The sequence below is a fragment of the Trachemys scripta genome, chromosome 1, assembly GCF_013100865.1.
Source record: "Trachemys scripta elegans isolate TJP31775 chromosome 1, CAS_Tse_1.0, whole genome shotgun sequence".
Classification (NCBI taxonomy): Eukaryota; Metazoa; Chordata; order Testudines; family Emydidae; genus Trachemys; species Trachemys scripta.
Genome location: NC_048298.1, coordinates 51,180,392 through 51,194,000, shown reverse-complemented (window position 1 = coordinate 51,194,000; position 13,609 = coordinate 51,180,392). Strand labels below are relative to the sequence as shown.

Genomic DNA, 13,609 nt, shown 5'->3' with positions numbered 1-13,609 from the left:
ACTCCCCAGGGTTAACAACAGCCTTCCACGTGCACTAAAGCGGGGGTGTCACGTGAGATAGGGTAGCCAATAGCGTAGCGTTTCGTGTAGGATTCGCCCTAGAGTTACGGCCGCCGTGTTCGTCTGCCCAGATCAGGGGGAGAAGAGCGCGCGGAGCAGCGGGTGAGTATAGTAGTGAGGCGGCGACAAGGCCCCGGCTTTTGCGTTGGGGGAGGGAGGCGGAGGGGCTGGTGCAGGGGTGCAGTGATGCGGGGGGGGGGGTAAGGGGGGGGGGCCTGGGGGGGGGTGTTGGGATTTCTCTGCTCTTTGGCGTGGGGTGTTTTTGTTTCAGGTCACTCCGATGTATCGCAGGTTCTCGGGTCTTGCTTTTTATTCTCTCCCCCGAAAGGAGGGTGTGTGACGTGCTGAGCTCTCCTCTATGGGGGGGCGTCTGTATTTGTGTGGTGCTGCACTGCTGCCTTGGCATTTGGACACTTATAACTTTTTTTTTTTTACACGCTCGTGTCCAATCAGTATAATGAGGTTTAATTTGGCTGTGAGAAAGGTGCGCTGCGGGAATAGGCGATATCCTCCCCTCCCAGACTTCAGTCACTTGTCTCCATGATGAATTCTCCAGAATAATAGTAAACCCCATCATTTCATTTTCCTGAAAGTTATTGGTTCGGGGGTCAGCAATTAATTGACCACATACAAACTGCAGTGGTCTTTATAAGTTCCTTCTAGTAGCATGGCTGAGGATTCTAGCTTACTCCATAGCAAAGTTGAACTGAGGCATGGGAGAGACAAATGATGATACAAGACTACTATATTTAAACTTGCTGTGGTAACTGCAGTTGAGTAAGAGCCTTTTCCACTTGTAAGGACTTTGTACTAGCTCTATGTCCACTAAATTGTAGTTACATTTAATTTAAGTCAAAATAGGATGGCTTTGTGTTGGGTTAAACCTGCCAGATTCCTTTCCTTTTTGTTTCAGTTTTCAAAAGAATGGCAGGTAAAGAGAAGGAAAGATCTCATTCTCCAGCACTGCTTACATTTTCACATTCTACAACATAGGTCTTAGTGTCTTGATAGAATTATATAAAAGACCTTTTATGCCCTTGTAATTGAGCTTTGTTCTTCTCTAGCCTTGTATTAATAGTTAGGTGTGTTTGTAAGAGCTGTCTCAAAAGGTCAAGCTGTTCCACTTGGTCAGTGCATTAAAAATTGTATGTAATTAGTATATTATTCATGGACTTCTGTATATGTAGATAGTGCTTTACAAACATAAGAGATGGTAACTATTTGTTTTCCATGTCCCCTGAAGGTAGGGCAAGAAGTGACAGGCTCAACCTGCAGCAAAGGAGATTTAGGCTAGATATTGGGAAAATCTTTCTCACTATAAAGGAAGATAAGATTTTGGACTAGGTTTCCAAAGGAGATTGTGGAATCCCCGTCATTAGAGGTTTTTAAGAACAGGCTTGATTAAAAACCAGTCAGGTGTAGTCTACGTTTCCTTGGTCCTGCCTCGGTCATGCCTCAGCGCAGGGAGTTGGAGTTGATGACTTCTCAGGGTTTCTTCTAGCCTTATGTGTCTATGATTCTATTTGTTATAAAGCTCCTACTCAGTTATCTTGAAATGCATAAACATGCTCCCAGTAAGACGATAGAAACAGGCTTTCAGGATTATGTATTTGCCACTAAGGGCCAAACATTTTAATTATGGATTGAAAATTGGCACTGAATATTCCCTTGCTGGCCTGTAATATTAATTTTAAAGAAAATGTCGCATTTAAAATTTATAACCAGAATAATGATACTGCTGAAATCCTTACCATTCAGCTAATTATCCAACAAAGGTTTAAATACTACTTATTTTGTGACCTTAAATTCTCTAGTGGCTCATTGACAAATGGGCCGAACTAAAATACTGAGGTCAGGTTCTCCCACTGATTCTCATTCAGAATCACAAAACTGTTTTTAAGGGATTGTGTCTGATAGCTAAAACCTAATAAGGATTTTTTAATTAAGAAAAAAATGTTACCTTTAACACACTTTTTTTTTTTTTTTTTTTTTTTAAGACCTACCTAAAACAGTTTAGAGCTCTCAACACTCCCATGTAAAGTTTTCAGCCGAATATGGCAACATTTTCATAACTAGTACATGAGGGAGGGAAAGTGAAACTTATCTGTCTTCTTTCAGTTTCCAAACTGAAAGAAAAGAAAGATAAGCAGAATAAATGGTGACATGCTCTTTATTTTAAAATGGTTGTTATAGTAAAGATACTGATACTAACAGATGATAGTTTAATAAATTGGATTTAAATAAATATTTTGGTGCTGCCAAAAAAAAGATGCATCTATTTAACATAATGCCATGTTAGTAAATTCATATTGTAGTAAAGATACTACAGATATAAATATACTGTCAGATATTAATAGTTAGAGCTATCCTAATATATAGGACTTGCTAGTCTTTTGTGATAGCCTTTTGTCAATTAAAATACTTTTAAACATTAGCTATTTTCAACATTGCTTTTGTGTAAATAAACAAAGTAAATAAAGTCTGAATAGCATGGGGATGTTGAAACAAGCTGATCATTGCATAAGGTATTGTTAGAAATAGTGTTTTCAGGAACTTTGTCTAAAACATTCTGAAGAACAGCCAGTTTATTCTGAACTGGGGTTTCTTTTAAAATATGGTACAACTTCAGTATTGTATTTTTCATATACAAATTAAAATGCTTTAAAAATTCTATACAAGATAATAGACCGTATGTAGTATAAAACTGTTTTGCAGGAAAGAGTAGTTTAAAATAATTGAAATGAGTGTATTTGGTAATAATGCCAGTATACAAGTAATAGAAGTTGAGAAGCTTAGGCAGAGCATAAAGATTTGAAGGCAGGAGTAGAGAGAGAGAGACAGGTAGTTTGTAGCAGTTTTTAGGAGGTGCAGGAGTGATTTCTTGCCTAACTGCCCTTCAGTAGTGGGAGTGGACAGAGGAGTCAGATGCTAGAATGAGCAGGGGTGCATAGAGTCTATCTCTGAGAGAATGGGGCAATCTTCTAAATAAGGAGGGCAGTTTTGAAAAGGATACTAGAATGAAGAGGAAGCCCATGGAGATGTTTAGAGATGGGCCAGATGCACTTCTGTTTCTGGCTACTTATGTGAGAAGTGCAGCAGTGTTGGACACTTGCTGGTTTAGGGAAAGCTGATTTTTGGAAGTCTGTGGAAGAAGGCATTTTAGTGATCAAGGTGTTAAGAGATGATTGGGCAAATGTTTCAGCATAAGTGGAATAAAAGGGTTTATCTGAGCAATGTAGTTGCAGTGGTAATAGGAAGATATGTATAGACAGGATATGGAGTTTGGGGTTCAAGATGAAGTCAAGGTTATGGACTGTAGTGACAAATTGGGGATTAACTGAGGTGGGTGCTTGTCTTGCTCAAGAAAAGCATTTCTGATTTTATGGGATTGAGATGAAAAGCCACAGGTCCGTACCTGTGAAGGGTGAACAGGCAGGAAACAGTAAAAGTGTGGAAAAACATGTACAGATTAATGGTTTTCAGTGTCAAAGTGGTAAAGTTTGAGATTAATGAAAAAGGGAAGAGAATAGATGTAAAAAAGAAGAGGGACTAAAAGCTTCCTGTACTTGTACTAATATAATTGGTATTGAGCAAGAGAGATGCCAGAATGAATTGTACACTTGGTATCTAAATACACTGATCAAAATACAGTCCCGTTTTGAGACTAGCCCTTAGAACACAGACACTTGGCATGCTACCAGCCAAGCAAATGTTTAGGAGGGCATTAGATATATATATCTAGTCTCCAAAGGATTGGATGGTAGGATGTCAGAGCATACAAATAGTATTGAATGTATTTTCAGTATTAGTAGTCACTGAAAAGATGAAACTATTTTAATAGGCTGTTTAGGCCTGATTTTAAGTTCAAAACCAAAAGGAAGCCCTCTATTTATTTAAATACTAATGGACCTACAAATAAAGCTATGTGTAAAGTCTTGTCTTATTACAGTTAAATATTGGGTTTGATCTTTAGCCATGAATTTCTTTTTATGGATATATGCACTTCTTAAAATCTTTTGTAATCAAGGAAATCCACAAAACAGAATTTGTGCATAGCAAATGTTTTAGGGCCCATATGATCCAAAAACGATGACAGCCATCAAAGCCATACAGACAGAATTCTGACTTATTCAGGGGAAGTAGAATGGAGCTGTCATCAAGGCAAGAAATATATTGGACCCATGTTCAGATTCAACATTTTCCCTGTCTTGAGTTACAGTCAGTGATTTCCAGGGCAACTAGTGTGTCCACTCCCTCACCTAATCCTGCACTGAGATGATATATTATTTTCTGAGTATTCTTAGTGCAGTCCCCTGGCATTCTGCTGGCTGGATGAAATCCAACTCTATCTTTGGGCAGTCTACGTCCCCGCTACATATCTTGAATGTCCCTTGAAATAAGGAGAAGCTTCCAAGTACTATATACTTCGGCTTCTTCTCAAAAGGATTCCTAGTATGCTGACTAACTGAATATTGCATGTGCCTGTTTTGTAATTGGTACTGTCTGTTTAACATGAAGCTTTTCTTTTTAAATGACTGATGTGTGTTGTGTACAGATTTATTGGTCAACATTTCCTTAACCTGGCACTAGCTTGTTTTTTAACTCCAAACTTTTTATCAGTATCTCTGATAGATTGTACAATTCTCGACTACCTGATAAATCAACTATTTTAATCCTCACAAATACTACATGCTGAAAGTTCCCCAGTGCACTTTGATCTTATGTTCTAAAGCTGTCTTGGGTCTTATGGAAAGCTTCAACCCAGAGTGAATTTCAAGAGCTCAGTTCACTATTGGCATATGGGAGGCTTACACATCTAACTCCCAATGATACTGATTATAAGTCCTCTGTATCAAGACTATTGTCGACCTTTTCGTTATCAAAACTGCTGTTAAAATTTAATTGATACCAAGTCCATCCCATGTTTTTGTTCACCTAGAAAGGAGAAACCTGCACTTTGTAATGGGACTCTGTGGCTAGTGATCTCTTTCTCCACCACAGTAACCTCTTAGGCCATTCAACTGGCCCTTTGAAATTAGGATAGTGGGGGTTGGAATTAAGACTCTCTTCTCTTTCTTGGAGGTCAGCACAAGGCCCTGTAGCAGCCCAGTGTATATGAAGAGAACGACTTGCTTGGGCTTCTGCTCAATAGAGGCAGTGGTTCTTGCCAGTTCCTTCTCAACCTCTTTGGGTAGCTCTAGCACGGCACAGCTCTTTTCACTTTCTTCTGAATGCTGCTGCTCGCTATCTGGTGACAGACAAGTATTCCTAAAAATAGTATATGTAGCTGATGGACAAAATACAAAAAGCAAATACTGGGCCTTGTAATGAGAGTGGCTAGTTAGTGAAGCCCAAATGTTGGGACCAGGACTATGGGAGGTAGATGAGGCAAGTGTAAATGTGACCAAAAGAAGAAACTATCGGCATTTCTGTTGCAGGTGACAGTGAGGTGTGGAGATCCCCAAACCCATCATACTGTGTACTGAAAATTCTGCAGAAGGGAGATTCTCCAGCAAAAGTGAAATTAAACATGGTTCCATCTCTAATTGTTGCATGGTTCCTCCTTTTAAGCATTATAGACTTACCTGTTTTAATTAGCATAGATGCAATTGAATTGTCTTAAGTTACTGCCTAACTTCAGAGCAAAAAATTGTGACCATTCATATTCAAGTATTTGTCTGTCTTTTCTAGGCGCTTCAGAAATGGCTACCACACAGTCTGTCTTCACATTTGCTCTCTGCATTTTAATGATAACTGAATTAATATTGGCTAGAGAAAGCTACTATGACATTTTAGGAGTTCCAAAAAATGCATCTGACCGCCAAATCAAGAAGGCATTTCACAAACTGGCCATGAAGTACCACCCAGACAAAAACAAGAGTCCTGGTGCAGAAGCAAAATTCAGAGAAATTGCAGAAGGTAATATAAATGAGGGCTATGAATTGTGTAAGTCTGTGGGCTTGAAAATGTCTGTCTATACTCTCTTAACTTTTCTATTGGGCTAAAAATTATACCAGTTTAGATATAGCAGGTTGTGTGTCATAGTCAGTTCTAAAAGAGAGACACAAAAGTGTTCCTGGTCAAAGGCACCTATGACAGTATCTTTGTCTACCAGAACTAGAAATGTTCATTTCTGTGGTTGGTAGCTAGAAGTGTCTAGTCTTAAAATATGTCTGATTACTATTTTGATTCCCCCCCCCCCCAGTTGAATTTTAACATGATTTCAGATAGAAACAAATACTTTAACATTTAGCCTTTAAATGGATCTTTCATCACGCATTTACTAGTGGCTAATTCTATTAAAATTGAAATGAGTGGCAGGGAGCAAAATAATAACGGAAAGGGGGTTTTAAGTATCAGTGTCATAAATATAACCTTTTCAGTATGAATATATAATACCATAAAATGTAATTGCAACTCCACTTTTCTCAGTGGTGTCTGTGAAACTGATATCAGTAGTTCCTCTTTTCATGTTCTGTAGGTGCTGTTATTGATTCTTTCTCTTTGTTTGTGTATATTAGTGAACGTTGTCATGGCAAAACAATGCATTATAATGGCCCTAGTCACACTTCTTTCTAACAGCAGAGTTAGAACTTTCTTTGTGTAGAGTATTGAAAGCCCTTTAAAAAAATTAACAAATAGAGGAACAGATATATGGTTGAAAATGTCCTAACTAGGCAAGGCACATATGTTCAAGTCCAGTGTTCTCTTGTGAAGTAGAAATACTGACAGACTCATACATTTTTACAAGCTATGGTTCTGGGCCAAAGATCAGGTCGGAACTTCATTTCCTATTCTAAATAAACCTGGATTTGGGTATTGCGTGTATCATCAACTTGTTCATGCGAAGCACCACTAGTTTGTTTGTAAACCAACCTTGGTTCCCTACTGTTATGTATTAAGCACAGTTTGGTTTAGAGTTGTGTGCTGCAGTACCTCTGCAACATAGCTTGTTCCCACTGCTTTGATAATTATCAAATGGAAAGTGTATTTGAAACCCATCACAGGACGACCGAGTTCCTGTGATAGGAAGGTGTTGAACAATTTAAAAGATGGGGAAAGAGCTTGGCTTGCCAAGTCTTTTTACATTTCCCCTTATTTCATTGCCATTTAACTGCTGTTCTTTAGTGCCTGGTGGTTAAAATTACAGGATATGTTTTTTCTTGACTTACTGCATGAGAACACTTATGTGGTTAATTTAGGATGAATGTTCAGCGAAGTTGTGGCTTACTTTCATTATACCTATAATGAAGTTATCACTTTCACCTGTGCTTGTTATCACTGATGTGCTTTCTGCTTGAGAAAAAAGCGAATGTGATTTTGACAGGAAGATTTAAATCTGACTGTACATGAAATTCTGACCTAATTTCTAATTTCAATACTTCTACAGCATATGAAACGTTATCGGATGAGAATAAACGAAAAGAATATGACCAATTTGGCCATGGTGGAGGACAAGGAAATAATGGAAGCCCATTCCAACAGTCATTTAATTTCAATTTTGATGACTTGTTCAAAGATTTTGACTTTTTTGGTCAAAACCAAAACTCACGGTCGAAGAAGCATTTTGAAAATCACTTCCGGGGTCATCGGGAGGCTCACAGCAGGCAAAGACGTTCTTTCCAAGATTTCTCCTTTGGAGGTGGACTGTTTGATGATGTGTTTGAAGATATGGAAAAAATGTTTTCTTTCAGTGGCTTTGACAGTGCACACCAGCACACAGTACGAACTGATAGCAGATTCCATGGATCTAGCAAGCATTGTAGGACTGTCACTCAGCGCCGAGGAAACATGGTTACTACATACACAGACTGTTCTGGACAATAACGATTCCTTTTTCTTCCATATTTCTCTTCCCGTTTCCTCACCTTGATGATTTTCTTGTTTAGTTGCTAATATGGAACAGAAACTCTTCTCTGAACTGTCTGATAAACTATTAAAGTATTTAATGTAATTGCAGTAAAGAAATTCAGTTAAACTAATTCTTGCAACTGAAACAACATGCAGCAAAGTGGGAGATGAGTGCCTCGTTATCTGTCTAGAAAGGGTGTGTGTGTGTGGGGAAATAAATCCCATATCATAAAACAACATAAATGTTTACTAAATTGAAATATATTTCAATCTTTTAACACATGAAGAGGTTTTTTTAATATACTCTTACCTTAATGTGACTTTTGTCTATACCCCTGGTAGGATGTTTGACTTACTGATGCATGTATAGCCACGTGAGTTAAACTAACTTATTATGAAGTGTTACACTTAAAACTTCCTTTTTTTTTTTTTTAAATTATCCTTATAGACTAGACTTGCAGTATTTAGCTGCTGTAGACAACGTGGGAACTGTGTATAATTAACACACAATACAGCAGTGGAAATTTAGCTCATCTGCATTTTAACTTGCATGATCAGTTCTAGAAATGTGAATGTAGAACATCTTTAAAACTGTGTAATGAACAGTGTAAGGAACCATTGCCTGGAGTTTAGAAGTTTGTTTGTATTTCAAAATGTCCTTTCATTGGCCACAAGCCTGTAAAGACTTTAGCATGAGCATAACTGTACATATGTGAGTTGTCTGACTCCAGTGGGACTACTTTTGTGTGTAAAGTTATGTACGTGTAAGTCTTTGTAGGATCCTGGACTTTATCTATCTAAAAACTAAATATGAGAACCTGTATTATTGCAGTACATACTTACTGTTCAGTTATTTCGCCCTGGAAAATAGAGTAGTGAAATTTTTACTTTTTAAATTCTCATGATGCTATAGTGAACTTTAAACTAAGTAAAATTAGATCCCTGTGCTTGATGTGACTTGTAGGTCAATCAAGTACATTTTTTGTAGTAAATAGATTTGGAAACTCCACATTGCAGATTTCTTCATTTAAAAGAAGTATTGGTCCAGCTCCACAACTTGAGAGGTAAACTCTTCTCAAAGTGAATAAACAGCAAAATCGAAAGTTAGACTTTGTGGTATTTGTTTAGTAACATTTGGCAACTTGAGTCTGCTGTAGTGGTGGCATCATACTAAAGTTGTCATTTGCTATACAGCAATCAATGAAGTCCATAAGTCAATATAAACTGGAAGGAAAATCCTCAGTATTCAAATGTCACCCTAATAGATCTCTACATCAGTCCTTGAAGATTTTCTTTGAGTGTTAATATAGGACTGGCTGGACTTCCCTGTAGTCGCTGTATCAAACTGCATCTTTTCAGTAAGATGGCCGCCACACACAACTGAGAATTGCCAGTTGTAACTTAAACTAACTTTTAGAAATACATTTCACTTAATTTATGTGAAAACTTACCTTTTACGTTGATTGAGTAAACAAATTGAGTGCAGGCTTCTCTAGGTTGCAGTGTCCTAAATAGGTTTCATCTGTTTAAAAAGCTCTAGACTAATTTTATTATAAGGAAGAGACTTTGCCCTTCAGCTCTCATTTAATATTCCTCAGCTACATCCTCACTCATCGTGCTAAGCTTCCCACGACTGTCAATATTGTCTTTTGTTAAATTTCACTCACCTAGAAGTCTAGGAAGGATTTTTGTTATATTAAGTGCTTTCTCTTTCATCCTTTGTCTACTTTATTTATAAATTGACTAATACCTCATATTCTGTCTTTATAAAAAGCCAGTAATTTGTGAAACCTTGTCAGAATGTGCAATATTCTTATGGTAGAAAGAAATGTGCTTTTGTTTTTTGTGCAAGTAGATTTTAATTCTGTTGTGTACGTTAATGTAAATGTCTGCACTTTTTCCATAACACATTCCATATGGATATTAATCCTATGGATAAATTTAAGCAAAAATAGCACCTGTCATTCATACAACATGGGTATGTAAGTAAACAAATATTTACAACTTGAGTGCGCTCTTGTAAATTATTTTTTCCCACAGCATCAAGATTAGTACTGTTTGGGGGAAAAGCCTCCTTTTCCCTTGGAGAAAAATTGTACACACTAAATGTTGGCATAAGAAGGGCATGCCAGCAAAATATATTCAGGTTGTATATCTCTGAAAGCTCATTAATAGTGTAGACTGCTAAAACTCATCCAGGTAAGATGCATCTTAGTAAGGAAGGTGTACAAGTTTGTTTATTTATTTTTTTTTAAATTTTAAATTGGAAAGACTAATAGTTTATAAACCACATTCTAAGGAGTTCCGGTTCTGTTGATTTCTCATGTGCTTGAAGTTCCCTACCAGAACTAGGCTTCCACTAAATTCCTTCTCTCTCTAGCAGGGCCTGAGCTCTTTCTTTTGGCTGTTGACCTAGCCCTCTTGCCAAGGAGAGACCTTTACCCCCAAATTCTCCACCTACCTCAGAATAAAACAAACGAAAACTATCCTGATTGATTGCATGTGGTACACTTGAAATGGGCAGCTCATTTACTCCTCTTAAAACAACAACAACAACAACAAATCCACCCTCCCTGTTTAGTAGCCAATTGCAAGCAACTGTTGCACTGTTTCCCAGGAAACAGCTGAAGGTCAGAGGTCCTTTCCCCGGTTTAAGACTCCAATTTCTGAGGATGCGCCAAGCTGCTGAGAACCGCTAGAGCATGTCCACTTTCCTCAGCTCTCAAAAGTCATTTTGTGAAACAGTCAACCACACAACTGACGTTGCTAATGCCAAGTGGATACCACTTTAACAAAACAGCCTAGTTTAGCTTACTCAGTTCCACATTCACTAAATAATATCTACTTGTCCTAAGAAACATGTCTAAGTCTTCAAACGTCCCATAATTACAGGACTTTTCAAAACAACAAATTTCACCTACTTGGGTTCTTAGGGAGGAAAAACCCCAAAAGAGGATTAACAGCTTGGTGGAGTGGGCATAGAATGACTGGGGATGGAAGAGAATCGATAGGGAAGAGAAATAATGGATTGGGGAAGCACTGGTAGAATATTGGAAATGGGGGACTGATGGATTTTTGGGGATGGTTTGTATTAAAGTGGCCACTTGGACTTTAAATTTGACTTACATGTGTAAATTGTTCAGACTTTTTACTGAACCAATTCAGGCACGCCTGCCCATACTCCTTCCTCAACAAGGCTGCTGTTAGGTCAATGCCTTTCAGAACAGAAGCTTGTGAAACATGCTGATCACTTATTCAGAGCTCTTGCACGTTCTTTTCCTATTTAATTATAGCATCTGCTTTGTGGCATGCTCTGTAACTGAAGTCCTGATATAACCTTACAAAACCCTGACTTCGGTTACTTAGAAGTTTCTCCAGTTCTCGTTTTGGGCTGAAGCTTTTATGCTTGGTCTCTCTCTTATGGAAAATCTATCCATTCGTGTTATGTGAGCATGAAAACTACATTTTTGTACTTTTTTTAAATAAAGTGAACACTTCTGGATGAGCTCAAATGGCAGAGCTTTAAAACGTATGTGAAAAGCTAATGCTTTATTCACAAATTCATATTTCATTTCAGTTTTTACTTTTGGAACAATAGCTAGCAGAGATGAAGGTACTGTAAACTTATTTAGGATACTATTATATTAAATCTATGGGAACATAGTTTCATGGATGCATTTTTTTTAAGAAAGTGCTTGCTAAAAGCCAGATTGAAATGGTTTATATGGACACATTGGGCAACATACTCCTGTCCTATGAAAAGATCAATGGGATAGTGGTTGGGGAAATCAGTGATCTTTTCACTTTGGAGTTTCCTTGGTACACTTCCCTTGTATATGTGTGGTACTCCTGCTAGAGTAAAAGGATCATGAGTGGTTCCTAGTCAGTTTTAAGAGATTGCAGGGAATCCAGGTTCCATTCTTTCATATTCCTCACTTGGGGACATGGGTGGTCCCGCACCCCCAGCATTGAAGTGATTTACAGTTTGGTTCAATGGCTCTCAGCACCCTCCCTATACAAATTGTTCCTGCTTGGGGAGGGAAGGAAGGGAAAATGAAGATATCTCCTGGCCCCATCATAATATTCTTATAGCTCCTTTCCCACTAGAAATGCAGTTCCCTGGGGGATCTCTTTCCACTAGTTCTGTATCCTGCAGCCTGTGCTGTACTTACCTCCTCTGGAAGCTCAGGGGCAGCTACTGCTGCTTCCACCAACTGTAATTGTGCATGGATTTCCAGTAAAAACTCATGCAGTGTGGAAGGGCACATACATTGAAAAGAGGTTATTTCTTAGCTTCATTGTCTCCTGCTGTTGGTGGATTACCAAGCTGAGATGCTCTGGGAAATGTATTTTGGAAGTGCTGCTGCTGCTGCTCCTCACTTCTTTCTTGTGTGCCTGGGAGTTGTTCTGACCCATTTACACTTAAATAGTCTCTCCCATGTGTGTCTGTGCTGGAAATCTTTATATGAAGATTCTTGGCTTGTGTAAAACAGCTGTCAATGCAATCATGCTGATTTACAGTGGCAGAGGATCTGGGCCTTGTTCTGCTTGTGATTGTATGCATTCTGGGCCTGATCCTGAGAGATGAGCATCTGCAACTCCCACTGGGGAGAGACTGTCAGTAAAACCCTAATCTGGCAGATGAAGCCAGATGCAATATACCTGTCCCAGTGGGTGGCAGAAAATCCAAATTATTTCCTTGACATGGATGTGTTTCTAAATGCTTTTGAAGTGGGGTGTGAATTGAGCTAAGAGGGGCAGGGTGACATGGTATGGTACCTAGCTCAACTACTGTCTGGGACATTTTCACCCTTATAGATAAAGAGAACTATACAGATTAAGGGTGATTAAACTTTTTCAACAAAACTTGTTTACAGCTGACCCCTGAAGTATATAGGAGAAGCAGGGAGTTCAGAAAAAAGGGGATAAGACCTTTTATCTTATCAAGTGAGGCGGTATGTAAGAGGGGTTCCAAGGCCTTCCTGTGCAGCTGCAGTAGGCACTATGCCCCACTATTAACACACGTCCATCAGGGAGAAGGGTCCCACAAGGAGTGTGTGACCCATCACGTCAGTGGGGACCAGAGCCAGCAAGAGGGTGAAGGGGCCAGGCATGTGTCACAGCCAGCTCCTGCTGACACTCTCTGCTTCAGCAGCATGCTGAGTGCCTTGAGCTGGTCACTGTCAGCCTTGCCCCATTCACTCACCCAGCACCTTGGTGTGCCTCACAGACACCCCTTGCCTGGAACCAAGGGAAGGGCTTTGGGACTGTCAATGCTGGGCAGAGGCAGTTGCTTGGGCTGGGCCTGTGCATTAATCTTGATGGTCCCAATCACCCCCCACCGAACCCCAATCTCTGGGGGTAGGGGGTGGGGCTCATACTCAAGGGGGCCTGACAGCTGTGAATTGTAGGTGCGGAGGCTTGGAGCAGGAACAGCCTTGAACCCTCTAGCCTCATTCAGCTGCCTTGGGAGCCACTGCCTTTCGGCGCCGGCTCCTTCTTGCCCACCACCTGATGGCTCTGCTTCACCCTCTACCATCTGCCAGGGCCTTTGGGCTCCTCTGGGCCGGGGGGGGGGGAAGGGGCAGATTAGGCACTGGGCCCGCCGGGCCAGGCCTAGGGGCCCCAGCCAACTGGGGGGGTGGTCCTTGTCATCTGCTGCCCTCCAGGTGAGGTGGGGGAAGCCCATGACACCCTC

General features: G+C 39.7%; 1 protein-coding gene across 1 annotated transcript; it reads left to right on the top strand.

Moving 5' to 3' along the window:
- Positions 1-29: 29 nt before the first annotated feature.
- DNAJB9 (DnaJ heat shock protein family (Hsp40) member B9) lies at positions 30-9,920 on the top strand. Its single transcript, XM_034769393.1, has 3 exons — positions 30-162; positions 5,752-5,979; positions 7,451-9,920. The coding sequence occupies exons 2-3, from the start codon at positions 5,763-5,765 to the stop codon at positions 7,885-7,887; spliced, it is 654 nt and encodes a 217-aa protein (XP_034625284.1). The 5' UTR covers positions 30-162; positions 5,752-5,762; the 3' UTR covers positions 7,888-9,920.
- The last annotated feature ends 3,689 nt before the right edge of the window (positions 9,921-13,609 follow it).